The sequence below is a fragment of the Macaca nemestrina genome, chromosome 8 (genome assembly GCF_043159975.1).
Source record: "Macaca nemestrina isolate mMacNem1 chromosome 8, mMacNem.hap1, whole genome shotgun sequence".
NCBI lineage: Eukaryota > Metazoa > Chordata > Mammalia > Primates > Cercopithecidae > Macaca > Macaca nemestrina.
Genome location: NC_092132.1, coordinates 50,984,719 through 51,012,473, shown reverse-complemented (window position 1 = coordinate 51,012,473; position 27,755 = coordinate 50,984,719). Strand labels below are relative to the sequence as shown.

The following is a 27,755-nucleotide window of genomic DNA, read 5'->3' as shown; positions in this document are numbered from 1 at the left end:
GAAATTCCCCCTCCAAAACTGCCTAGCTGATATGTGATCATATAACTAGAGATCAGAGATATTAATGATTAAATCACTTTTTCGGTTAAATTCCTAGGATTGGCAGGTCTCTTAACTCTCTCCCATATTTACCAGATTTATCACTGTTTCTGAAACTTTGTTCAACCTATACCCCTTGTCTGGAATACTTTTCATTTTGCTGCTCAATTATTCCAATCCTATAAATTGCTGCTCAATTATCCCAATCCTATAAATCCTAAATAAAGACCCAGTGCAAATTCTACCTGATTATTCATAGCCTTTGTTTGCACTGAGTTTTAACCTTTAAGGTTACACAGTACACTTCAGCTTTGACCTTATCTAATTGAGCAGTTAATTATATGCAGTTGACCCTTGAACACATGGGTTTGAACTACGCAAGTCTACTTGTATGCAGATTTTCTCCCATCTCTGCTACCACCCCTGAGACAGCAAGGCCAACCCCTCTTCTGCCTCCTCTCCTCTTAGCCTACTCAATGTGAAGAGCTTTGTGAGGATCTACTTCCATTCATTGAATAATATATTGTCTCTTCTTCATGATTTTCTTAATAACATTTTCTTTTTATAGCTTACTTTAGTGTAAAAATACAGTATATAATATACAAAATATGTGTGAACTGACTTTATGTTACTGGTAAGGCTTCTGGTCAACAGTAGGCTATTCGTAGTTCAGTTTTGGGGGAGTCAAAAGTCATACAAGTTATAAAGGGATTTTCAACAGTGCACACAGGGGTCAGCACCCCTAATCCCAGGGTTGTTCAAGATCAAATGACTTTTTTATACTTCACAAATGTTTTCCTGTGTGTTGCACCCCCTCTTTAGTAATACTAGAAACACCTTAAGGGCAGTGAATCCTATGTGAAATGTATAAAAATGCTGGGCACAGAGTACTAATTTTAATTTGGCTTACTGTCAAAATACAGCAATATTTAGGTGTAGTCATTTGATTAAAAATACTAGGAACTTTAAAATATTTCTATCACTGGGACATATGAGGAGAAAGAAGTAGTTGCTGGTTGCTTTAGGTTAGCTCTGCCTACAACTTGGAAAGATCATCAAAGGACCACAGGCCCAGGGTCTAGTACACAGTTTTTCATCTTCAGAAACTTGAATATGATTAAACTGTAGGGAAATTATTCATATTAACCAAATTAAGAGACTGAATAAGTCAGAAAGAAAATTTATTGACCTATGAGACCTGCCTATTTAGACCAATTAGTCTATGCACATGCATTCTGTCCTATGAAAGAATGTCCCCAGGGAAAGTCAAATCGCTAACAGAAGGTGCCTGGTGAATATTAAATCAGAGTACAGGAAGATGGGTGATCTTTTTTTTTTTAAAGAGACAGGGCCTCACAGTGTTGCCCAGACTGGTCTCGAACTCTTGGCCTCAAGTGCATCCTTCCGCCTCAGCCTCTCAAAGTGCTGGGATTACAGGCGTGAGCCACTGCCCTGGCCAAGATGGGCGATCTTAATGCACAAGTTCTTAACAAAGAACACGTATTAGAATGACTTGAGAAGGCTTTTTTTTAAATGCTCATGCCTGGGTCCTACTCTCAAACAAAACTGAATTAATCCATATGTGTTGAGGCCTGGACTAATGTAATTGTAAGAGCTTCCCAGGATATTATAATATGTACCACTAACTAATAATTGACTAATAGATAATATCTTTATACTGTGACAGCCTGATGCAGCATCTCCATCATAGAGATTTACCAGTTCAACTTCCCATATCAAGCTAATCAGGACACTGTCTCTTCTGACTCCATGTAACCCAATACACTTCGGTTATGAGTTATGATATTGTTACTGGTTACGCTCCACTCATATTTCCTAAAGAAAGACCTAACATCTTAATTGAACTAGGGAAACAATCTAGTTTCAATAGAAACACTTACAAGCCATTGCTTAAAGGTTACTTATACATGTAGAAGGCTCATTTCTGCCCTTTTATATCAATTCTTATTTGCTATGAAGTTAGAGAAAAGGCTTTTCTGAATAAATGTCAGACTATAAATTATGTAACCTATTTGAAGTATCCTATGCCTATTATTAGTGACTGCATGGCAACAATGGAGAAACACTCAGAGCCCCCTGCTGCTTTCTTCAAGAATCTACAAACATATTCTAAATTAACTGGTATATTCTGAGCCATTATAAGGTCTTCCTTTTAATGAAGAAATTTTTGGCTATTTTTACTGGGCTTCATGCCCAAATCGTTTAATTTTTATCACTGTATATAGAATTAGTTTTTTTTAAAGTGGTGGCTGGGCGCAGTGGCTCACACCTGTAATCCCAGCACTTTGGGAGGCCGAGGTAGGCGGATCACCTGAGGTCAGGAGTTCGAGACCAGCCTGGCCAACATGGTGAAACCCCGTCTCTACCAAAAATACAAAAATTAGCCAGGCGTGGTGGCAGGCACCGGTAATCCCAGCTGCTTGGGAGGTTGAGGCAGGAGAATCGCTTGAATGCGGGAGGTGGAGGTTGCAGTGAGCTGAGATCGTGCCATTGCACTCTAGCCTGGGGGACAAGAACAAGACTTCATCTCGATAAATAAATAAATAAATAAATAGCATCAAGTTTCTCTAGAATAAGATTATATATATCTATCTCTGAGCCTCTATTTCCCCACCAAAAACATGGGGATGGTAATAATATTACTTATTCCATAGAGTTTTGTAAATAATAAATAAAATAACACTAATAAAGTACTTAGTGATTGGTACAGGCTGACCCTCCTTTATCCAAAATACGTGGGAACAGAAGTGGTTCAGATTTCAGATTTTTTCAGATCTTGGAATATTTGCATATATATATATATATATAGGGCATGGGACACAAGTCTAAACATGAAATTCATTTATATTTCATATATACCTTATACACATACTCTGAAGGTAATTTTATACAGTATTTTTAATAACTTTGTACATGAAACAAAGTCTGTGCACACTTAACATCAGAAAGCAAAGATATCAGGTATGGAATTGCCCACCTGTGATGTCATGTTGGCACTCAAAAAGTTTTGAATTTTGGAGCACTTTGAGTTTCTAATTTCCAGATTAGGAATGCTCAACCTGTGTATAATGAGTGCTTAATAACTGTTAACTAATATTATTAATACCAAAATGTGATTTTTCCATGGTTTGAGCTTAAGATGATTTTTATTTTCTTTGTGATTTTCTGAATTTTCTAAATTTTATGCAACAATCATGTACCACTTTCAAAATAAGGGAAAAAAATTATTTTTAATGGCAAATTTTGCATTTGTTAGCACCAAACAAACAAAACTGACAGACTATATTAACATAAAATAGGAAGGGAGACCATGGCCAAGCATTAGATAAGGTACCAAAGGGGATTGGCCACAAACTGTAGAAGGTGGTACCTCAAACCCTACTTCAGCTCTACGAAAGTAGACATGCTCTGAAGAACAAGTGAAAGGCTGGACAAGCCTACAGCAGAACCATGCTAGATAGCCTGCAGAGCTTTTTGAAAACCCACAAATGCAACCTCAGAAATTAGCCCTATCTGCCCTCTTAGATTCATATACTATAGAACCATATTCCTGACATAGTTTCAGACACTACGCACTTACCTTTATAGAGTTGAACAAAAGGCAGGGGTGATTGCACAGTTTTTTAAGAGCTCCTATACATATTAGATGGGGACTATTTTCCAACAACCCTTGAAGACAGAACCTGACAACCTGAGAATTTAACAGCTTTCGATAAAGCTCAATCTGTAGTGCTCCTGGTCGGCAAAAGATAACATTCTCTATTTTAGGTGGGAGATATTTATTTATAATTTCTTGGGTTCTTCTAAGGATAAAGAGTCCAGTGAGGCAAGCAAGTTCAGTTGCTCTTCTTTCTCCTAACTCCTTTTCTTCCTGTGGAAAAATAGCAGACTTAAATGAAAGTGTTATAGACAAAAATACACTTAAAATGAACATTAAAGATTTCATAATGATAAACCATTTACTAATTGCTTCCCAACAAATTTTAAAAGAAGAAATAAAATATGAGTATAGGGACAGAAAAACCAACCATGATCTATTTATATGTTTAGCATAACCATTTAATTAAGTGAAGTCACAGTCTCCTAAATAACATAAAATAATGATATATAATTGGTAGAATCTTAGATTCAATGAAATATAGTCTGTATACAACATGTAAACCATAATTTAACCATTGTCCTACCTTTAAAAATGTTTGTTTCCCATTTGTGTTTCCCTTAGTTTGCTTCTTTTTTTTTTTTTTTGAGACAGAGTCCCACTCTATCACCCAGGCTGGAGTGCAGTGGCACAATCTCGGCTCACTGCAACCTCCACCTCCCGGGTTCAAGGGAACCTCCTGCCTCAGCCTCCTCAGTAGCTGGGATTACAGTGCACACCACCACATCTGGCTAATTTTTATATTTTTAGTAAAGACAGTGTTTCATGATGTTGGCCAGGCTGATCTTGAACTCCTGACATCAAGTGATCCACCTGCCTTGGCCTCTCAAAGTGCTAGGACTATAGGCATGAGCCACTGTGCCCAGCCGGTTTCTAATATTTTATCCTTACAGCTAAGTTTTTATTTCATTTTTTTTTTTTTTTTTTTGAAACAGAGTCTCACTCTGTCACCCAGGGCTGGGGTGCAGTGATGTGATCTCAGCTCACTACAATCTCCACCTCCCAGACTCAAGCAATCCGCCCACCTCAGCCTCCCCAGTAGCTGGGACCACAGGTACATGCCACCACATCTGGCTTTTTTTTTTTTTTCTGTAGACATAAGGTCACCCTATACCTTATAGCTAAGTTTTTAGTTTTTGGTTTTTTGTTTATTTGTTTTTTGAGATGGAGTTTCACTTTGTCGCCAGGCTAGGGTACAGTGGCATGATCTCAGCTCATTGCAACCTCTGCCGCCCAGGTTCAAGTGATTCTCCTGAGTAGCTGGGACTACAGGCACCCGCCACCATGCCCAGCTAATTTTTGTATTTTCAGTAGAGACAGGGTTTTCACCATGTTGGCCAGGATGGTCTCGATCTCTTGACCTCGCGATCCACCTCAGCCTCCCAAAGTGCTGGGTTTACAGGAATGAGCCAACACACCCGGCCAGCTAAGTTTTTAAATAAACCTACCATTATTTCTTTATAATAAATTCCTAAAAGGAGTATTGTCAGGCCACAAGATATAGACAATTTTAATGCTTTTGATATACATTGCCAAACTTTCCCCATGTTGTGCCAATGTACATTCCAACCAACTATTTACATTCCAAATAGGAGACTCTTGTCTACAATTGCTACTACTAGTAAATCCAAGTTGGGGAGGTGGTGTACCCCTGCAGTTCCAGCTACTCGGGAGGCAGAGGCAAAAGGATCACTTGAACTCCAGGAGTTCAAGGCCAGCCTGGGCAACACAGAGTGACACCATCTCTAAATAAACAAACACACACCAATAGAAAATTACAAAATCACTTTGGTTATTTTGTTCTACTTTTTTCAAAACTAGTAAGGATGAACATTTTTATATGTTTATTGTCATAATTCTTTGTGAAGTTTCTATTCATGAATTTTAGACAAGTGATGTCATATTCTAAAATAAGGAATGCAGGAAATGAAGGATTGTGGAGAAAAAGAAAGAGTTCACACTACTGATTTTTCTAAATCAAAATAATATGAAGTTATGGATAATTTCCTCAGACATATGGCTTTTTAAAAACTTATTTATTAGAGTAAATTATACCTCAGAAGCAGAAGGTTCTCTCGATAAAATGATGGGTTCTTCATATATTTTCCTATAAGATGACAAAGAGCCTAATATTCCTGGATTTACAAAATCAATTAATGCAAAAAATTCTTGCAGATCATTCTGAACTGGAGTACCTAAAGAGAGACAAAAATGAGGAAAAGGTCAAGTTTGTGTTTTACAATCACAATCTCAGGTTTATAACAAAACCACAATGGAAGTTTGGAGAAATTTATTCCCTAAAAGGAATAAATACAAGCAAATGGCCTAAAACTAAGAAAGAGCAGTCAAAGCAAGTTAAAAAAATATTAATCACCACATAAATTTTTAACTCTAGTTTTAGTTGCATACTAAATTCTTACATAATAGTATAGCATAATGATTGAGTGCAGGCTCACTGGAGTCTGACTTAGGTTCAAATCCTAACTGCACCATTTACTCCCTGAGTGACCCTGAGAAAGTTATTTACACCAATTTATTATCTGTAAAATGCAGATAATAATAGTCTTTCTAGGGTTGTGAGGATCAAAGTAGTCAATCCATATAATATACTTTGAATGGTGCCTAGAGCACAATAAATGTTCTATAACTTTAGTAATTGTTACTGTTATTATAGCTATGTGACTTTGGACAAACTGCCTAAGTCCTTTAAACTCAGGGGTTTTTTTCATTTATAAAAGTATGAAGATAATAAATTCCCAGAATAATTATAATGAAAAGTAGAGACAATGGATATGAAGTACCCAGCAAAATGCCTGACACTCAGGAGACACTCATTGAATGGCACCTATTATTACTACCTTTCAAAGTTATCAGATCAAATTAAGATCTTCACTGCCCAAAGGGTTAATACAGACTATAATGGATTAATATACCCTCTATATATTACATATAGTATGCAATAGCTTTTGGCTAATTTTCAAAGAAACATTAGCATGTTTCAATAATTATAATAGTGCCAAAAGAATATATAAATCAGCACAAACAATGTAATTTCAGCTGGCTTTCAAATAACAGATTAGAAAATGTTGTCCAAAAATATAAATAATGTGAAAAGTAAATAAAAATGCATTTATTTCACTAAGATGGATGACATAAATTTTTTAATGTCAAGGAATTTAATAATCACTTCCCTAAAGCTTAATGGGTCCCGTACCCCCAGGTTGGACCAGCAATTGCTAATTTTTAAAAATTTAACACATCTAGTCAGTTTTAAATTTTTAGACACATCGTTGAAAGAGTTGGGAAAAATACATTTATGTTGGTATATATTCAGTTAAGCCTCTAAAAGAATATGCATGATGATGATAAACAAAGATTGGGGAGTATAGGAAAGAAGAGAAAGAACGGTAGAAGGATCACTGTGGTTGGCTTTCAGATATTCATCAAACCCCAAATGATTAAGTCAATCATAGTAATTCTGTCCCCTCCTTTGCAAATGACTGACATACACAAGGGTTCTTGTCTCATACTGGGTTCACTGGAAGCAGAGCCTAAGACAGTGATTTGTTTGCATGTGATTTACAGAGGGAGAGCTCTCAGGAGAAAGGGAATAATGGAATCAGAAAATGGTAGGGGAAGAAACTAAGCAAGAATGGCCTCAGCTTCAGCTAAATTACAGGGAGCTCTAGAGCATAAACTGCACCATAACGTTGGTCCTGAAATTACTCTAAGGCAAGGGAGCTGCCATTTGCTGCTTACCCCTAAATCAGTCAATCATTGATAGCAAACTATAGAGAATACAGCTCTCATTCAATCAAAGATAATTCTCCAGAAAGGGAAGGGGCTCCTCTCATTTGTTTAATCAATAGTACCAGCAGCTAAAGAATGGATACAACAGCCCAGAAAAGGAGAGCTAGAAAGGGCACCAAGAGGTTTCATCAGTAGCATGTGACCCGTCCTGGCCAATGAGACATGAGAAGTCATCACAGAGGGGCTTTTAAACATAAAGAAACACTCTTAAACATAGAGAAACAAGAAGAGCCAGTCCTGTTCTCCTTTGGATATCATCACATCTAGCTGTGATGTCTGGAACGGCTGCAGTCACTTGCTACCAGCCTGAGGATGAAGCCAACACCAAATATGGCAGAGCAGAAGATATAAAGAACCAGAATCCTTGATGACAATGTTGGGTTGCTGTAGCCTGCCCTACCTTTAGACTTCCAGTTATACGGGGGAATAAGCACATCTGATTCAGATCATCTGTTACCAGCATCTGAAATCATCCCAACTGATATATGAGGGGAAGAGGCAAAAGCAAAACTGGACAAAAGAAGAAAAGCAGAACACAAGAAGGGAACAGGAAAAAGGATTTAGGGCAGAAAAGAAGAAGAGAAAAGAATAAGGAAGGGGGCAAAAAAGATGAGAAGGGAAATATGGCTACAAGACAGAACCAATAGTATAGTATAGCATCATTATAAGAGTCTGTCACATTGCTTTCTAGTGATAATTTAGATCCCCATTTGCTATTTCAGTGCTCTAATTCTAGACTAGGTAAAACCTGTAGAAGAAAAATAGAAAAAACTAAAGATTTTTCAAGTCAAGTTGGTGTACTTACTAAGACTATGTTCAAGAGTATGGAAAAGAAACTTCTGAGAAAATGAAAGGATTCTTTATCTTCCCTACCTCTACCCTATCCCTACCAAAAAAAAAAAAAAAAAAAAAAAAAAAAAAAAAAGCTTTTTCTCTGTTTTTTGGTTGGTTTTTTTTTTTTAAAAAAAGAAAGAAATCTACCACCCAACCCAACACTGTCAATAACCTACGCCTATATCCTCCTGTAACCTCCACAGAAAGTTCTGAGAGCTTTTTATACACATTTATATTTTTCTTTTAATCCTATAAGCCCACTTATACAAATCTATACAGAAAGAGTATATGCTTGTAGATATTCATCACCACATTATTTATAACAGTAAAGAATTAAAAACAACCTAATGTTAAACTGTAAGAATAGTTCTCAAGATTATGCATTATAGAAAAATGTTTACATGAAAGATATTTTGATGTGCACGTGTATGTGCAAAAAGATGTGTTTTGTATGTACGTATAAAGAATTTTATAATTTGCATGTATGCTCTCTGTGTGTATGTACGAATAATAAAATATGTCAGGTGTTAACAATTAAGGAGGTGAGGTTGGAGGATGATTTCTGTTCTCCAGTTTCTAAACATTCGATAGCAGTATGTGTGTTTTTAAATTTTCAGTCTGTAAAAAGAATTTTGCTTCAAATCTCAGATTTATCTTTTCTATGATATAATGAAAGGGCATCTAAGATCTTATAATAATCATTCAGCTCCTATTGTGGGCTGAACTGTGTCTCCCTAAAATTCCTATGTTGAAGCTCTAACCCCCAATGTGACGGTTTTTGGAGACAGGACCTTTAAGAAGGTAATTAAGGTTAAATGAGGTCATAAGAGTGGGGCCTTAATCCAATATGACTGGTGTCCTTATAAGAAGAGAGGGAGATACTCCACGAATACATTTGCACAAAGGATAGAGTACATGAGGACATAGGAGGAAGGAAGCTGTCTGCAAGCCAAGTATGGAGACCTCAATAGAAACAGCCAACATCTTGATATTGGACTTCCAGTCTCCAGAACTGCGAGAAAATAAATGTCTGTTGTTTAGTCTGTGGTCTTTTGCTATGGCAGTGCTAGAAGACTAATGCCCCTCTATCAATCAAACTGAATCCTAACCATTTTCCAGTAAACATTAACTCCAAAGCACTGGGCTAGATAATACAAGGAAACAAAATCAAAATCATTTTCATTTGATTCTTAGTTATTGAGCACCTATCAATTATATGTCACTGTACATAACTCCTATACAAACATGTACTTTCATAATAAGGAACAAATCATCTTGGGGTAAAATATCCCACGCATAAAAGCAAAGACTTCATTCAGGCAATTCTAAGAAGATAGAAACCAACTATGAGTATTTCTAAATTAAAAAGGTTAGTTAGGGCTAGTTTTTACCTAAATTCATAGTTCAGGGGGCAAGAGTGATATGGACAGCAAAACAGAAACAAGCTAAGATTGACAAAGGATACAGAGGACAATACTAATATCTCAAATGAAACTATCTCACTGGTCGCTTTCGAGACATTCTTGTTGAATGAAATCCTAGATCAATTTTCTACTGCAGATTAAATTTAATTTGGAATGTTAGTTAAATTAGTATTTGCTTATCATTGAGAATATCAATAAAATTATATATTTTTGCTACAGAAAATTATCTGATTTTCAAGTGAGGAAGGAAACTACTTTTATTTTTTCAGTACTTTTCAGTAAATTTTATTTCTCACTCTTTTTTCTTTCTTTTTCTCCTCCCCTTCTAGTGCTAACCATTTTTACTTTATATCTGCAACTATTATTTAAATAAGTAATACTGACCCCCATCTTAAGCAGTAAGAAGAAACAGTCTTTTTCTCTTCTAACTCAGTGTTACTAAATTCAGCTAACTCATTTTTTTTTCCATTACTTTTCTGGCTCCAAGGATCTCAAGATCGAAGGCCAGTAAAGAAATCTGAACTGCACATTGGAAATCAAGTATAAAGAATCCACTCAGCTTCTCAAACAGCCAAAGATATGAAAATCATTCAGATTATGGTTCCTATTTCCCTGACTCATTTTTTCCTTTAAACATGGCATTTTGTAAATATTCAACACCAGTTTTCCTATTCTTTGGTTTCCACTTCACTATTATTGACAAACATTTGTTGAGCATCTAGTAAATCCTGGGGGTATAACTATGAGATTTGACCCTAGTCCTTTTGTCTTTATCATCGTGATTAAACTCAAAAAAAAAAAAAGGTCATTTAGCATTTCCCAAAATCATTTTTTTAAAGTATAGATCATTTTAAAAATCACTTTTGATAATGGTTAATACAATCCTCCTGTACAAATTGGAAGTCAAATGAAGAGGAATTTCTTAAAGGTGGATAATCTTCCCCACCCCAACACAGTAAGAACAGAAGAGGAGGAGTTTTCTCCTCTCTGTTGTTTTGGGACATATTTCCACCTATCTATATAGGAAAGAGGTACAAGTTGTTGGTCACACTCCTTCTCTCTCCTCATTTAACTTCAGAGGAGAGCTGTGACATGCATAAACAACACATGAAGGAAAAAATGATGATGACACAGTAAGAATAATTATATCCTGACCATTCCTTCCAAAAGGGTTGAAGATGGTAGGGAAAATGAAGCCCCAAGTAGAAAATAGGGGAATTTTAAATATTAGTAATGACTACAATTCTCTTCTTTCTTCTGCTGACACAATGGCAGATTGGAAGGGCCATATAAAACCAAGATGAGATATGGGAGAAAAGCTACATTGCGCTAGTCTAGGCCTTAAATAACAAGGTAGAAGAGGATTCTTGTATTTACCATCCATCCCACCTTTCCAGACAGTTGGGTCCAGAAGCTTTGGCCAACAATCAACCATGCATATGTAGCACATACATATAAAAATAACTGATATTTATATTAAACACTCACCACCTGTCAGGTGGTTTTCCAAGAACTTTACATGGATTAACTCCTCTGACCCTCATGAGAACTTAAGTTAGATGGTATTATCATCCCTATTTTAGAGATTTTAAAAAACTGAGGCACAGAGACACTATATAATTTGCTTCCAAGTTGTTACAGCTATGTCAGACTCGGGAACCAAGCACAAGCAATCCAGTCTGATCTCCTAAATTCCTTATCATGATATCATTGTGTTTATTCCTAAAAAACCCCCAAGTCTGGGCTACAAAAAATTACACACGGATTTGAAGATTCAGAATCCTACTAAGAGTCAATTAACACAGGTTTATTAGTATAAATTCCATCCAATACCACCAGTTATTTGAATGTTAAGCATCATAGTACAAGGCTGTATGTTCACTAGGCAAAAATTCCAAAATATCTTCCCCAAACTGAATACTGACCAGTTAGAATTATTCTTTTCTCACAAGAAAGGCTAATGAGGGCTGCAGTTGTCTTAATGGCACTGTTCTTCAAACGATGCCCCTCATCACAGATTAGAAGATCAAATTTTATATTCTTAATTTGATCCAGGGAACGAAGTAACATTTCATAACTGATAATAAGAACAGAATAAAATATAGACTTGATGAATTCTTCAACTTTGTGGTCCTGAGGAAAAAAGATAGTATTTTAAAAATCAGGAAGAGAAATGATATGAAATCAAATTTAAGCAGCCTATTCCTGACAGTCACTTATTAAGAACTGGAATATGTTAACTCTTTCTGTCTTAGTCAACTGAGGCTGCTATAAACAAAATACCATAGATTGGGTGGATTAAACAACAGACACTTATTTCTCACAGTTCTGGTGGAAAGTCTAAGATCAGGGTGCTAGCATGGTTGGGTTCTGGTGAGAGCCCTCTTCCTGGCTTGCAGAAGAATGCTTTCTTACTGTATCCTCACGTGGTAGAGAAAGGAAGTTCTGGTGTCTCTTGCTCTTGTTACAGAGGCACTAATCTCATCACATGGCTCTACCCTCACCACCTCATCTAAACCTAATTACCTCCCAAGCCCACCTCCTAATACTGTTATACTGAAAGTTAGAGTTTCAACATATGAATCTGGGGGACACAAACATTCAGTTCATAACAACTCAAAACCAAAATGTAAGCTAAGACTCCATTTTTGTGCAAAAGGGTTAGGGAGTTAACAAGTAAAAACTGAATTACTGATTTGAAAAACTAGATTTTTTTTTAAATGACTAAGGCTAAATTTTCAAGTTTCTTACCTGATCAACAGTAAATATCTTGATCCTTTCACTTCCTAGCCACTTTTGAAATTCTTTCTTCCAATTATTCACCAAGCTTCCAGGTGTGACAATTAGTGTCTTCTTTATTACTGGCTTGCCTCCATAGGGTCCCTGACACTGCAGGGTCCAGATGAGAGAAATACATTGCAATGTTTTCCCTAAACCCATTTCATCAGCAAGAATAGCTCCACATCTGCCATTCATTCTGTTAGAAATAATTTTACTTCCTTTAATCACAATAGAAAAATATTTTATGCCCTTAAAATCATCAAGAACCAGAAACTGGTATTTTTTAATGACACTGAAGACTCTTTTAGTACTTTATTAGCTGATTTACAACACATCTTTTGCATCTTTGATAATTATATCCATTACATATTGTCAACTAAATTACCAAAACATAAATCTGAAATTAGAGAGTTGAATCTAAATCATCTGCTACTATTACATGTACATATTTAGAGGCTAGAAATGAATTCCAATTTTATATCTGCATATGGATAATTTAACTATAACTGTGTTTCTCATCGCTAAGAGTTGAGTGATTTTTATTGGTTTCAGATATCAAAACAGTTTAAAATATATTGTTGTATTATATTTAATCAGCAAGACCTACTGAGCTGTATTTTATGATTCTGTCAGTAAATGAAGTCCTCAACAAAAATAGCTCCCTGCATCATAAAAAAATTAAACACTAAACACTTGATATAATACACATAATTTAGTAAAAGTTGTTATCCTACAGACCTACTATGTTATATAATTTAAAATTAAATGTTATTAGGGATATTATTAGTAAGATCATGTATTTTTATGCCACTTTATATTCCTAAAGACCTTAGCAGTGTATGTTTTATATTTTTAAAGTTAAGAAAGTCCAAGGGAATTAAGGATATTACAAAAATGCATAAGTATACAGTTGACCACTGAACAAGAAGAGTTTGAACTGTGAAAGTCCACTTATATATGGGTTTTTTTCAATAAAAGTTATAAGTGAGTGTGCCTACCTCTCTTGCCTCCCTTCTATCTCCTCCACCTCTTCCGCCACCTCTGCCACTCCTGAAACAACCAAACCAACCCTTCCTCTTCCTCCTCTTACTCAGTCTACTCAACATGATAAGGATGAAGACCTTTGTGATGATCCATTTCCTATTAATGAATAGTAAATACATTTTATCTTCCTTATGGTTTCCATCATGCATTCTTTTTACTGGCTTACTTTACTGTAAAAATACAGTATATAATACATATAGTATATGAAATTATGTGTAAAATGAGTGTTTATGTTATCAGTAAGGCTTCCAGTCAACAGTAGTTTATTAGTTAAGTTTCTCCCAAAGTTATATGCAGATTTTTGACTACACAGTGGGTCAGCACCCCGAATTCCTGAGTTGTTCAAGAGTCAGCTGTAGTTTGTTAGCTAATTGTAATTTCTTCTTAGTAGAAATTAAGAACCAATATGTAATTTTGTATTTGTGTTCCATTTCAAGGTATAGAGAAAAATATTACCAACATAAATTACAGCTACTATTTAGGTAGCTGTTTTAGATCAATAATTTGGTAACAAAGGACCAAATGTCAGCCAAATGAGATACAGTGAATAGCAAAGAGAAAATACAGATTCATCTTTTCATGGTAAAGAGAAGGGAGCAAATAGGAAGCCTTTATGGAGAAGATGTATCTTGAGCAAAATTGTAAAGGGTAAATAATTGCTACACTAATGAGGCAGTTGAATATAGTTGGAGCTTGAACTGAAAAATATGAAGCTACCATGGTAGGTAGAAGACAAAAGATGAGTATACTTATCCTTGAGAGTTTAGACTGTATCTTATAGATCAGCATCTCCCAAACACTAGGATTTCATGACTACTATCATGATTTGTTGCCATATCTGTGATACTATATGTTATTATTTTTCTTCAAATCAACTCATTTTTAACTTAAATTTGAAAAGAAAACTCATTCTAAGCATAATTTATCTGTGAAACCAAAAGTTTAATATGCTATTTTTCTTTCTTTTTTTTTTTTTTTCTCGAGACAGAGTCTTGTTCTGTTACCCAGGCTGGAGTGCAGTGGCGTGATCTTGGCTCACTGCAAACTCCGCCCCCTGAATTCAAGTGGTTCTCCTGTCTCAGCATCCTGAGTAGCTGGGATATAGGTGTCCACCACCACGCCCAGCTAATTTTTGTATTTTTAGTAGAGAAGGGATTTCACCATGTTGGCCAGGCTAGTCTTGAACTCCTGACCTCAAGTGATCCACCTGCCTTGGCCTCTGAAAGTGCTGGGATTACAGGTGTGAGTCACCATGCCCAGACTATTTTTCTAATAATTAACTAAATATGCTACTATTCAAATTTTTTTAAAAGGCTTGTCCACTTGCCACCCCAAAATAGTCCCATATACTGCCAGTGGAGTAGGGATCACAGTTTGGGAAACCCTGTTCTAACTTCTGAGAGTCTCTGAATGATTTTAAATAAGGGAATGCCATGTTCAAAACTGTTTTTCAGAGAAAACTGAAGATGGTGGCTTTAAGTAGAATACATCTGAGAAGCATCAGAAGCAAATATATAAGTTAGAAGCCATTGCAATAGTCTAGATAAAATATGATATTTTTATGACATCAGTTACTAGAGATGCTGCAGTGGAAGACAGAAAAGATTAGGAAACAATATTTAGTAGGTTAAAATAATTAAAAGTTCAGGTTTGACTAGATTCAGAATGTGAGAGAAAAGAAATCAAAGATGATTCTGAGACCAATTGGGATAAGACCTTCGAAAGAAAAAGCAGATTTGGGAGAAAATGTGAGTCTAGTTAATAGTTTCTGGAAGACAGTATTCCCTTAACTTGTCATCAGGCAAAGAGTTCTTAGAATTGGGGAGAATTTCATTTCCAACTGCCTTTAAATGACAAATTTTAAAATCAAGGGTCTTGGCATTTAAAAACAAGGCAAAACAAAACCAAAACAAACAAAAAAGACTGGAAGAAATGTTAGCAGGGGCCTTTGATTCTTTTTTCTCCTGTTTTTTTTGTGTCCTCTAGAATATCTTTAAAAGATGATACTACTATTCTTTAATCAGAAAATGCAAAAAGGAAGAAGAAACTTTCTTCTATTTTCAGATGTAGAGATAGAAGAAAATCTTTTTCCAAAATTATCATAACCAAGCCAGGTGCAGTGGCTCATGCTTGTAATCCCAGCACTTTGGGAGGCTGAGGTGGGTGGATCACTTGAGATCAGGAGTTCAAGACCAGCCTGGCCAACATGGTGAAACCCCATCTCTACTAAAAATAAAAACATTAGCCAGGCATGGTGAAGCACACTTGTAATCCTAGCTACTCAGGAGGCTGAGATGCAAGAATCACTTGAACTTGAGAGATGGAGGTTGCAGTGAGCCAAGATTATGCCACTGCACTCCAGTCTGGGCAATACGGCAAGACTCCATCTCCCCAAAAAAAAAAAAAAAAAAAAAAAAAAAAAAAATTCTCAGAACCAGAATTAAAAGCCTCTTTCACTTGTTCTCATGACCCTTTACCATAACAGTAATGAGCTTTTATTATACCACATTAAGGCCAATTGCATTTATCTGTTTACTCAAATACTTTAAAAGTCCCTTAAAAGTAAGGACCGTGGTCCTGATTCCTGTATGCCCACCTCCTAGCAGTATGTTTGGCACATGGCATCTATCAATAACTACTTTTGAAATAAATGCACACATTAAGCACTATTCACCTTTCCTACCAATTGAAATTCATAGTATACCCTCAGGACTCGTTTTATCAGGATCTTCTTAGAAAACCATTATTGTGTTACAGGTTAAATCAAAATTAAGATTAGATTAAACAAATGATTTATTTTCCTACCTCATTCCCATTACACATTCATAAAGGAATATGATTCCTTCTTTCTGATGTGGTCGAAGATGATATACAAGGTAAGGATCAATCACTACATCCACAAGAGGGAAACAGTTCTTATTGAATACCCACTGGTGATTCTTATCTGGTCGTGGCATAACGAGGGAATCTTTAAAAATGGTAAAAGTACAAGTATTGTAATTTCACTTTTTCAGCAACCAACATTATCTTGTTTTCATTACCCTAAGATAGAACTGTTTGCCACCATTTGTGGCCAAAAACAAGTCCAAAATTTAGTCACAGTAATGTTACCCAAGGGCACAAAATTTAAAAAGAAAATCTCATGCCTTATTGATATACGATTTCATGCAAAGAATTATGAAGAGCCTTCCAAACTTCACATACCCAAAAGTGCTTCAAAAGCACTGAAATTCACTATTGTCTAGTAAGGAATTCAGTAAGCCATAACATTCAAATAGTTCAGTATTCAGAGCAAAGAGAACTATTTCCAGCTGAAAGCACAGGCTGGAATTTTGCCAAGATGCATTTGCCAATGTTCACAGCTTCTCATTCTGAAAAGGCTCCCCAAATTTAACATACAGGGTTTCTATCTTTTCAGTCCTAAACACACTAACAATGATCATTACTCCTATTAATTGGAACTGACAAAAAATGATACATTTTCCATTGACTATGCACCATTATTTGCTTGAAGTTAATTACTACATTCATGAATATCAAGTTCATAAATCTTTTTTTGTTTGTTTGTTTGAGACAGAGTCTCACTCTGTTGCCCAGGGTGCAGTGCAGTGGTGTGATCTCAGCTCACTGCAACCTCTACCTCCCAGGTTCAAGCAATTCTCGTGCCTCAGCCTCCTGAGTAGCTGGGATTACAGGTTCGTGCCACCAAACCCGGCTAATTTTTGTGTTTCACCATGTTAGCCAGGCTGGTCACGAACTCCTAACCTCAAGTGATCTTCCCACTTCAACCTCCCAAAGTGCTGGGATTAAAGACATGAGCCACTGTATCTGGCCTCATGAACCTCTTTAAAGCAGCACAAAGTCATCATAGAATAACAATGTAATTCTTCAAAACTGTGCTACACAATTTAAAAGATTTACTAAAATACCACCCAAAAAGGCAAAATCAAATATAACTAGAAGGCAGGTCTCAACTGATAAATCTGAAATTAGATAATAAACCCACCAAAATTATTTTGGGGATATATTTGCATGCCTACATCATGGTTATAAAAATTGAATTAGATAAAAAAAGAAAGAAGAATGAGGAGAAGAGGAGATAAAAAGAAATAGATTCCAGTCGACTATGTAAATATTCATCAGTGTGGAACTATATTGTCACAGGAATAAGAGCTTGGTCATGTTTACCATCAACAAATACCTAGAGAATAAGTTTTCTGTGGATTTTCCTAGGGTTCTGAGTAACTGAAAGGAACTTTCATCTTTAAGGTCAATTCCTGTTAGGTAGGGGACGAAGTAAAAACGGGAAATTTAGTCCTTGGCTTTCCTCTATATCACTGTAGCAAAGAGTGTACTCCTTGTGGATTTCCAATCAAGAAATGGCCCCATTATTTTTCTATCTTTTACAAAGGACAACAAGGAAAAAGAGAAGATAGAGGCGAAAAATCACATACTGCCCAAGCAAAAAGGACTATAGGATTATAAATCACCTAATAAAAGGCCCATCTTCAAGAAAGAGAACCCTAAACAGTCAAAATAATAGAACACTAGTTCAAATTTTAAGATGCTTCTTTATCTTCACAACGATAAAGATGATCATTTAACATTAACAACATGTCTCAGGCATTAAAGTCTACAACCTAATTATATCCTTTGCATAAGATAAATACATGAGAATAATTAACCATTTACTATTTACCCAAAGTGCTTTTATACACACACACACACAAATATAATTCATTTACATCACATACAACACATAAATGCCACAATAAATTTACATTTACATATATATAATATATACATTTACATCACATACACACAACACAGAAATGCCACAATAAAATGTTTCATTCACTCACTCAACAAGTATTTCCTGGAAAGAGTATATACTAGACACTCTAAATCTCTATAGTGGTTATTAGGACCCACATTTTACACATGAGTAGGCAAAACATTAGGAAGGTCAGTGACTACCCCCAAGAGGTCAAAGAACCAGTTAGTTCAGTGGCAAAACCATGATTCTAACTCAGATCTTTGAATAAGCACAGTATTCTTTTCAGTTCCCCACAGCCCTGTATTGTGTAATAGTAAAAGTACAAAGAGAAAGGAGAATAAAGAGGAGAGGGATTGTTAAAAGAGCTAGTGGGACAGACAATATATTTGGACAAAAAGAGAAAATTCAGCTGCATCAGCTTCCACTCCCTATATTTCAACTAAGTCTTTGTGATAAGCTAATATAGAACTAGGAATTTTTAATTATGGGGTTTTGTTCCAACAATGCCGTTGATTATCTGTATTTAGGTAAGTCGGTTCATCTTCCTAGGCCTCAGTTTCCTCCAATGCAAAGTGAAAAGACTAATCGAAATGATCTCAAAGGCCTCTTCGAAATTTATGTTTCCATAATACTTGCAATGGGGAAAAATAATCATTACTTTATATACTTGCTGTTGTTAGGAAAGAAGTCACCTCTATCTCTCAACTTTCACATCTACTACACTACACTTTCGGTCAGATTACTTGTCCTTCCCCTCACCAAATAAGAAGCTCTGTGATGACAGTTTTATCTTTAGGCCCAACCCATAAAAGGCAATCAAGAAATACCTGCTGAGTGAACAGTCAAATAAAAGAACAATCAGATACAATCTAGGTTTCTTTTTTTTTAAATGCGATTTTTAAAATTGGATTCAGCAGTGTGAAAATTAACTGATTGAATGGAACTTTCACTAGCAAAATTTGGACTTTGCATGAAATCTTACCATTCAATATTTTTATACACTAATGCTTGTGATCAAGGCATACTGTCCTCAAACTAGAAGTATAATCGTAGTCCAGATTCATACATTTACTAATTTCTCTCCTTACTAAAAAGTCAGATTTTATTCAAAATTATACACATGTATGTGTAATACATATACATGTATGTATATACACAGGTACAGTATTTTTATTACCATATTCTTGGGATTATTCATTTACATATGAAATAATTCCCAAACTATATTGTTATTTGACTTCAACATTATCCCTTATGTCAGATTACATATCTCAAGAATAATGTATACTTTCACCTAAAACTTTTAAAACAAAATTTAAACTTCAAATTCACACACAAAAAACATTTTGACAGTAAAAACAGAAAATTCAAATTATTTTTAAAATCTTACTTGGCGTATACGGGTCATGGCGTGGTTTGCAATTTTGGAAATCATTCTGTCTATTTTCCTTTGAACTTGGTTTACAAACACTTTTGAAAGGGTTAGAGAAACACTTCCTGGCAGCCTGAGAAGAACGCGAGATAGCAGTGCTTCCTCCTCCAAGCTGAAAACACCTGCCACTGCTGAAGTCATCTGGAGAGACGACGCCCATGACTTCTATTTCTTTCCCACAAATCATCAGTGTTTGGCCCTCTTCAATCTTTTCAAGCTCTTTGAATTTATAACCAATGCCTTTAAGTTAAGAAAGAAAAAAATTAATTGACACTCTAAGATGATACCATGGTCACCTTCCCATAACTGTACAGAAAAACTGCACTTTGAATGTAAATAGTCTTGTATAATGCATTAGCCAAAATGGAAGCATAATTTAACACTTCGGTTAAAAAAAAAAAAAAACACTAAAAATCAAAAGAAATAATACAGCTATAAAATTCGCCATGCTTTAGAGAAAGCAAGAATATTTTTACTATTGAAAATATAGATTATTGTACCCTATAGTTTTGCCATGTCTTGTCTGGAAAAATTAAGCCAAGAAAATAGTTTGACAGGCTATATGTATCCTCCTTTCTTGTACAGAAACACCATGGGTTTTTTTCTCTATTTTCACCTCTATTTTCACTCAGAAATAGCTAGAAATGTGAAGGAGAACTAGCAATAAAAGCATCTGTTACCACAACTAGTACTGACTGTTCCACATGAGATAGCAAAGTTAAAATACAGTTGTGGCAAGAGGTCATAGATATTCCATGCTCTAACTCTTTAATAAAACATGGAATATTTTGTAATATTAAGCTTGTTTGAATTATTAATTTGATGAACATTTATTTAGTGTTGCTATGTAAAGGTGCTGATGAAATATAAGTATGAATAAGTCAGTCATAGGCTGCTTAAAATGAGTTCATTAACCACATAGATGGAATTTTAGACTTCCATGCTGGTCTATTAAATGCATTAAACTATTAAATGTGTAGTTACTGTGCCATTACCAAGCGCAGGAGCTGTGCATACCAGAAAGTTTTAAGTCTCTAAAAACAATAATAAAAGACTGTCGCAATTTAGAAAATACGATGACCCTTTTCAAGTAGTTGAAAATTACTAAATTTTCTCTACTGAAACTGGCCTAAAATTTATAATCTGTGCCAATCTGTATTTAATATATAGTCTTAAATTATTTATGGTGGAATACTTTTTAATTTTAATGCTCTGATATAGGAAGAAATTACTTAGCTCAATGTCAAAGACCCATCACTCCATCCCAATTCAGTATTGGTCTTCACTTACCCAAATTAATGAAGATTATAGTCTTATCTTCACATAAAATCCAATTACTGTTAATCTCAGTTTTACATGGAAATGGAAGACAAGAATAACCTTTTAACTTTGAGGTACCTTTAAAGTAGCTCTAATTCCAAGATCTCTCATTTCATTTAGATCCATAGATGATCTTGATCCAAAGATGACTCTTTCAAACATCTCAGTCGCTAGAAGATTTTCCTTTACTCTTAAACTTTGCTTCTCATACTGGTTTTTTTTTTTGTTTGTTTGTTTTTAGGTATTATGCAACGATGGCCAACTGAGCCTGATGCATTATCACAAACTATTAGCAATTTTAGCATTCCAGCTTTCAGTTTTCTTAGCACCTCTATCTTTACATTAACAAATTTACATATTGTATATCCCAGTTATTTAAAAGAAAAACTGCTTATAGACAGTAACTTGCAAAATTAACTTCAGGTTCATACATTTATTAATGTTATAATTAAACAACCAAGTCCTATGTTTGGATATTTTCATTTTGAAAACACTAAAATATACCTATCTTCAGTCCCTCTCCCTACCATACAGGTCAAATAAATCAGAGTCTCAAAGAAAGGTCAGAGTCTGGGCATCGGCATTTCTTTTTCTTTTTCTTTTTCTTTTTTTTTTTTTTTTTTTTTAAGAGACAGGGTCTCTCCAGCCCAGGCTGGAGTGCAGTGGCATGATCAAGGCTCACTGCAGCCTTGATCTCCTGGGTTCAAGCAATCTTCCTACCTCAGTCTCCCAAGTAGTTAGAATTACAGATGCATGCCACCACACCTGGTTAATTTATTTTTTTGTATAGACAAGGTCTTGCTAAGTTGCCCGGGTTGGTCTCGAACTTTTAGCCTCAAGCAATCCTTCCCCCTCAGCCTCCCAAAGTGCTGAGATTACAGGCGTGAGCCACTACACCCTTAAAAGCAACTCAGGTGATTCTACTGGCATGGTCAGGGTAAAAACCCACTGTTTTAAGCCTAATTTTCATTTTTTGTTACTTGCAACTGAAAGATCATTTTATTATAAACTACACATATACAAAACCATGCATACTATACCTTAGGGGTAAAAGATATTCCAAAGTAATTGTGATAATTTTTTGTCTCTCATTGACTTTAGAATTTCACTAAAGAGCAATACCAATGCATGAACAAATTCTCCAAAAATCTAGCCCCAATCTACCTTAACCAACATAGAATGTGTACTATGTTTTTCTTTTTACTTCCTCTAATCACTATACACAGTTGTTCCATACTTTCATAATAAATAAAACATTCTATTGTAGATAATTTAGTTTGTTTCAACTCTTAACACTGTCACAGCCTTTCATACACTACATTCCTGAAACACTGAACTAGTTTGAATTCCCTCCTGCTTTTGTGCCTTTATATGTGCTATTCTCTCTTGCACATGGCCCTTACCTATAACCTCCAAAACTATTCATCCTTCAAATAGTACCTTAAACGGTAACTCCTATCAAGCTTACCCCTAGCCTCCTGGGCAGATTAAATGGTTTTTTAATGCTCCCACTGCATTTAGTAAAAATTCTCATTGAAACAACTGTATTATTGCTTCCTAATCATCAATTACTTTGCTTTGTTCCCACTAAATTATAAATTATAATCATCTTTGGTATTCCTAGCATACTGCCTGGCACATAACAGTTATTAAAAACTATATATTTTTAAGTAAATAAACATATAGAACAGATTTTATAGTTACAGGTCACACTTAAAATTGAACTGAGACAATGCAAAGACACTGTAGTTGGTGTTAGCCATTCTTAATTTGTAGCCTAACTTGTATTACTACAAATTATGCTGGCAACACTTTGTAACAGAAACAATGGCAACCTCCAATTTCCATATGTTAATCTAGGTCAGGCTTAACCATTATCTCCTTGCTCTGTTTTTCAAAACATTATTGAGTAGTGCTGAAATTACATATCATTCAACTCAATATCAACATATTTTTCAATTTTAACCACTTAGCATTCTTCAAAAAAAAAAAAAAAAAAAAAGAGGGAGAGAGAGAAAGTATACCAAGTCAAATTTAGTGTTTAAGCTCAGAAAAGTACCAAAATAACTGTATATAGCTGGCTGGCCATTTTTGGAGAAAATGAAACCATAGGATAGGATATGCTTCACTGAGCTAGCATAAGCCATAAGATTAGCAGGCTCACTAATCATTATGAGATTATTTTATGTATTATACACAGTTGAAGCATGAACATCCATTAAAGAATACCTCATCATCTCTTTATAAAACCTAATTATATTTCATTTAGGTAACCAGAGATACATACTAATTTCAGTCCAAACTGTAAACATTAGGTAGTATCACAATACCTCTTCCAATGTCTTTGCCTTCCAAATTCTTTAGTATAAATGACTTTCCTTTTACAATAAGAACAGCATCACCTTCCCATTTTTTATGTTTTTTCTTTGAAGGCTTACACCAAACAACACTGAAATATTTAACTAGGCTATCAGATGTCTCTTCTTGTTCCTTGGACACTGCTACTTCTTTAGGAGTCAAATGAACTACAATTAAAAAAAAATTATTAAAAATGACTTTAATGTCTAAGTAGTAAGGTCATTCAAACACAAAAAGCACAAGAAAATTAGATTATATTAAGAAATAGTATGAATCATACTATTTCATACTATAGTATAATATATACTATATATATAGTATATGTATCATATTATAGTATGATAATACTCAATCATACTCATGTTAGCATTTTATAAACTAAGAAATCCAAATATCAGGTGTTAATATTACCACAAGTACAATGACTGTAAATATCTTACTGTTCCAAAATGAAATAAACTCAATTGAAGTAGAATAACATAATAATCACTGTAAACATTTTAAAACTAAAAATTAAGATATTGTTTCAATGTCTATAGCATGGAAAAATATCTAAAAATCAAATTTTGACAAAACTGATTTAATTAACTGACATGACAAGCTGAGGAAAGGCAAAGATTACAGAGTTCTCTGAAAGTAAAACCTGAAATTTTTATTTTAATTGATAAATAAAAATTATATATATGTAGGTGCACAACATTCTGTTTTGATATATGTATACACTGTGGGATGGCTAAATCAAACTAATTAATATTATCCATTACCTCACATATTTTCTGTGGTGAGAACATTTTTTAAAATGCTACTTTCTTTTTTTTTTTTTTTTTTTTTTTTTTTTTTTTTTTTTTTTTTTTTGAGACGGAGTCTTGCTCTGTAGCCCGGGCTGGAGTGCAGTGGCCGGATCTCAGCTCACTGCAAGCTCTGCCTCCCGGGTTTACGCCATTCTCCTGCCTCAGCCTCCGGAGTAGCTGGGACTACAGGCGCCCGCCACCTCGCCCGGCTAGTTTTTTGTATTTTTAGTAGAGACGGGGTTTCACGGTGTTAGCCAGGATGGTCTCGATCTCCTGACCTCGTGATCCGCCCGTCTCGGCCTCCCAAAGTGCTGGGATTACAGGCTTGAGCCACCGCGCCCGGCCTAAAATGCTACTTTCTTAGCATTTTTCAAGTATATATTGTTATTAACTATAGCCACCATGTTATACAATAGATTTCTTGAACTTACTCCTCCTTAACTGAAATTTCGGATCCTTTGACCAACATCTCCCCAGTGCTCCACCTCTATCCAACTCTAGGTAACCATCATTCTACTTTCTGTTCTAAGAGTTTAACTTTTTTGAATTCCACATATAAGTGAGATCACAAAATAATTGTCTTTCTGTGTCTGGCTTATTTCACTGAGCATAAGGTCCTCCAGGTTTATCCATGTTGTCACAAGTGACAGGATTGCCGTTTTTTAAGGCTGAGTAGTGTTCCACTGTGTATCTATACCAAGAAGTTTTTAATCCATTCATCCATTGATGGACACTTAGGCTGACTTCACATCTTGGCTATTGTGAAAAATACTCCAAGGAACATGGGAATGCAGATAGCTATTTGACATACTAATTTGATTCTTTTTGTCTATATACCCAGAAGTGAAAGTGTTGGATCATATGATATGTTACTTTTTCAAATAAGAACAAGTACAAAACAACAAAGTAGAAATGAGAATAAATATTATTAAAATTATTGTCTCCTGCTTCTTACACCTAACTTGTACACACTAGATTTTCAGTGGTTGGATAAAAGGTGGTTTAGCTGAAGACAGCAAAATCTCATTCCCCCCATTACTGAAGAGCTCTTCCCTATGTCTTTTATCTCATATACACTTTAACCATGGAAACTGTTAAAACAATAAAATTCAAAAAACAAAACGAAGCAATTTTTTTCCTTTTTACTATTTTCCTATTTACTTAAATAGGAATAAGGCAGTAAAAGCATACAAAGTATAAAGATCAGAAAGAAAGAAAGAAAACGGGAGCATTTACAGATGTTGTAACTATTTACATAGAAATCCCCAGAGAATCTAAAAATAAAGAAGAATAAATTTAGCAAAGTCACAAGATCAAGGTTCATATGCAAAAATCAACTGCATTCTTATAGACTAGCAAGAAATAATCAAAAATAAAATTTTTTAAATTCCATTCACAGTAGCTCCAAAAAACAGACATATGAAATACTTGGGAAAATATCTAACAAAAGATAACCCAGATCTCTACATTAAAATTTAAAAGCTTTGTTGAAAAAAAATTAACAAAGCTCTTATAAATAAGTACAGCTCCTATTTCATGAATTGGAACATTCAATTTTGTTAAGACAGCAATTTTCCCCAAAATGATCAATATATTTAACACAATACCAATCAAAATCCCAAGACACTTCTAGTAAAATTGGCAAGCTGATTTAAAAATTCATATGAAAAGAAAAATAACATAGAGTAACCAAAGCAATTTTTGAAAAGAACAAAGTTGGATGTTTACAATAACGCTACAATAATCAAGATAGTTTGGTACTGCCCCTGCTCTCCAAAAAAGACATATAGACATTCCAATGCATTGGAAGAGTAGCAAGAAATAGACCCACTCACACATATACGGTGAAATTATTTTCAACAAAGGTGGGGAAGCAAATTCAATGAGGAAAAGAAAGTATTTTCAACAAACATTGCTAAACCGACTGGATATACATTTGGAAAAGATAAACATCAACCATTAAGTCACCCCATATACAAAATTCAACTCAAAATGAATGAAAAACCTAAATGTAAAACCTAAAACAAAAAATCTCTAATAGAAAACACAGGATAAAATATTTGTAACCTCGGGATATACAAAGCTTTCTTAGAATACAAAAGCAAAAAATATAAAAATCAAAAATTATAAATCAACTTTTATCAGAATTTAAAACTTTTCCTTTTTGAAAGATGCCATTAAAAAAACAAAAGGGAAGCCAATGGCTGGGGTACAATATTCACAACATATGAATAAGACAAAGGTCTTGTGTCTGGAATAATTATTCTTTTTTTTTTCTTTTTTTTTTCTTTTTTTTTTTGAGACAGAGTTTTGTTCTGTAGCCCAGGCTGGAATGCAGTGGTGTGATCTCGGCTCACTGCAACCTCTGCCTCCTGGGTTCAAGCTATTCTCCTGCCTCAGCGTCCCGCGTAGCTGGGATTACAGGTGCCCACTACCACGCTCAGCTACTTTTTGTATTTTTAGTAGAGATGGGGTTTCACCAGGTTGGCCAGGTGGGTCTTGAATTCCTGACCTCAAGTGATCCACCCACCTCAGCCTCCCAAAGTGCTGGGATTACAGGCGTGAGCCACTGCGCCCGGCCTAGTAATTCTTATAGTTTCAAAATAAGACAACAAACAAATCAACAGAAAATAGGCAAAAGTCTTAGACAATTCAGAAAATGATATATACAAACAACCAATAAGCACATAAAACAATATTTAACATCATTAGTTACCCAGAAAATACATATTGAAAACCTGAAACACCACTTCACAACCATTAGGATGGCTGGGATCACAAAGTCAGATAATAAACAAGTGTGATGAGGATGTGGATAAATCAAAACCCTCATACTCTGCTGGCAGGAGTATAAAATGGTGCAGCACTTTGGAAACCAGCATGACAGCTGCTCAAACAATTAAACAAGTTACCAAATGACACAGCAATTATACTCCTAAGTATATGCCCAAAAGAATAATAACATATGTCCACAAAAAAACTTGCATATGAATGTTTATAGCTAGGATTATTAATAATAGCCGACAGGTAGAAACAAACCAAATGTGCATGCAACTGACAAATGATTAAACAAAATATGGCATATGCATACAATGGAATATAATTCCATCACAGAATAAAGTACTAATACATGCTAAAACACGGATGAACCCTGAAAACACTTATGCTAAGTGAAAGAAGCCAGTCACAAAGGCTATATATTTTAGGATTCCATTCATATAAAATGTATAGAACAGCAAAATCTTACAGAGACAGAAAATAGATTAATGGTTGCTTAGGCTGGAGGGTAAGGATGGGGTTAGGAAGCAAGAGGGTGGTAGCTAAAGGTACAAAGTTTCTTTCTCAGGTATTGAAAATATTCTGCAATTGGCTGTTCTGATGGTTGCACATGGGACTATATTAAAAAACAATGAATTGTACACTTTACATAACTGAATCATATGGTATGTTAGCTGTATCTCAATAA

General features: G+C 35.0%; 1 protein-coding gene across 4 annotated transcripts in view; it reads right to left on the bottom strand.

Annotated features, from left to right (window-relative positions):
* The window catches only part of LOC105497240 (RAD54 homolog B), a 114,734-nt gene that overhangs the window by 29,912 nt on the left and 57,067 nt on the right, over positions 1-27,755 (bottom strand). For all 4 annotated transcript variants that reach the window (XR_011606873.1, XR_011606874.1, XR_011606875.1 and 1 more), the window contains exons 4-10: positions 23,471-23,665; positions 19,779-20,060; positions 16,417-16,579; positions 12,538-12,763; positions 11,712-11,919; positions 5,774-5,913; positions 3,641-3,931 (exon numbers count right to left, since the gene is read on the bottom strand). Coding sequence is in view for 1 of the 4 variants with exons in the window: in XM_011768213.2 (XP_011766515.2) it covers positions 3,641-3,931; positions 5,774-5,913; positions 11,712-11,919; positions 12,538-12,763; positions 16,417-16,579; positions 19,779-20,060; positions 23,471-23,665 (1,505 nt within the window). In the remaining 3 variants the exon portion in view is untranslated. The remainder of the gene's footprint in view (positions 1-3,640; positions 3,932-5,773; positions 5,914-11,711; positions 11,920-12,537; positions 12,764-16,416; positions 16,580-19,778; positions 20,061-23,470; positions 23,666-27,755) is intronic.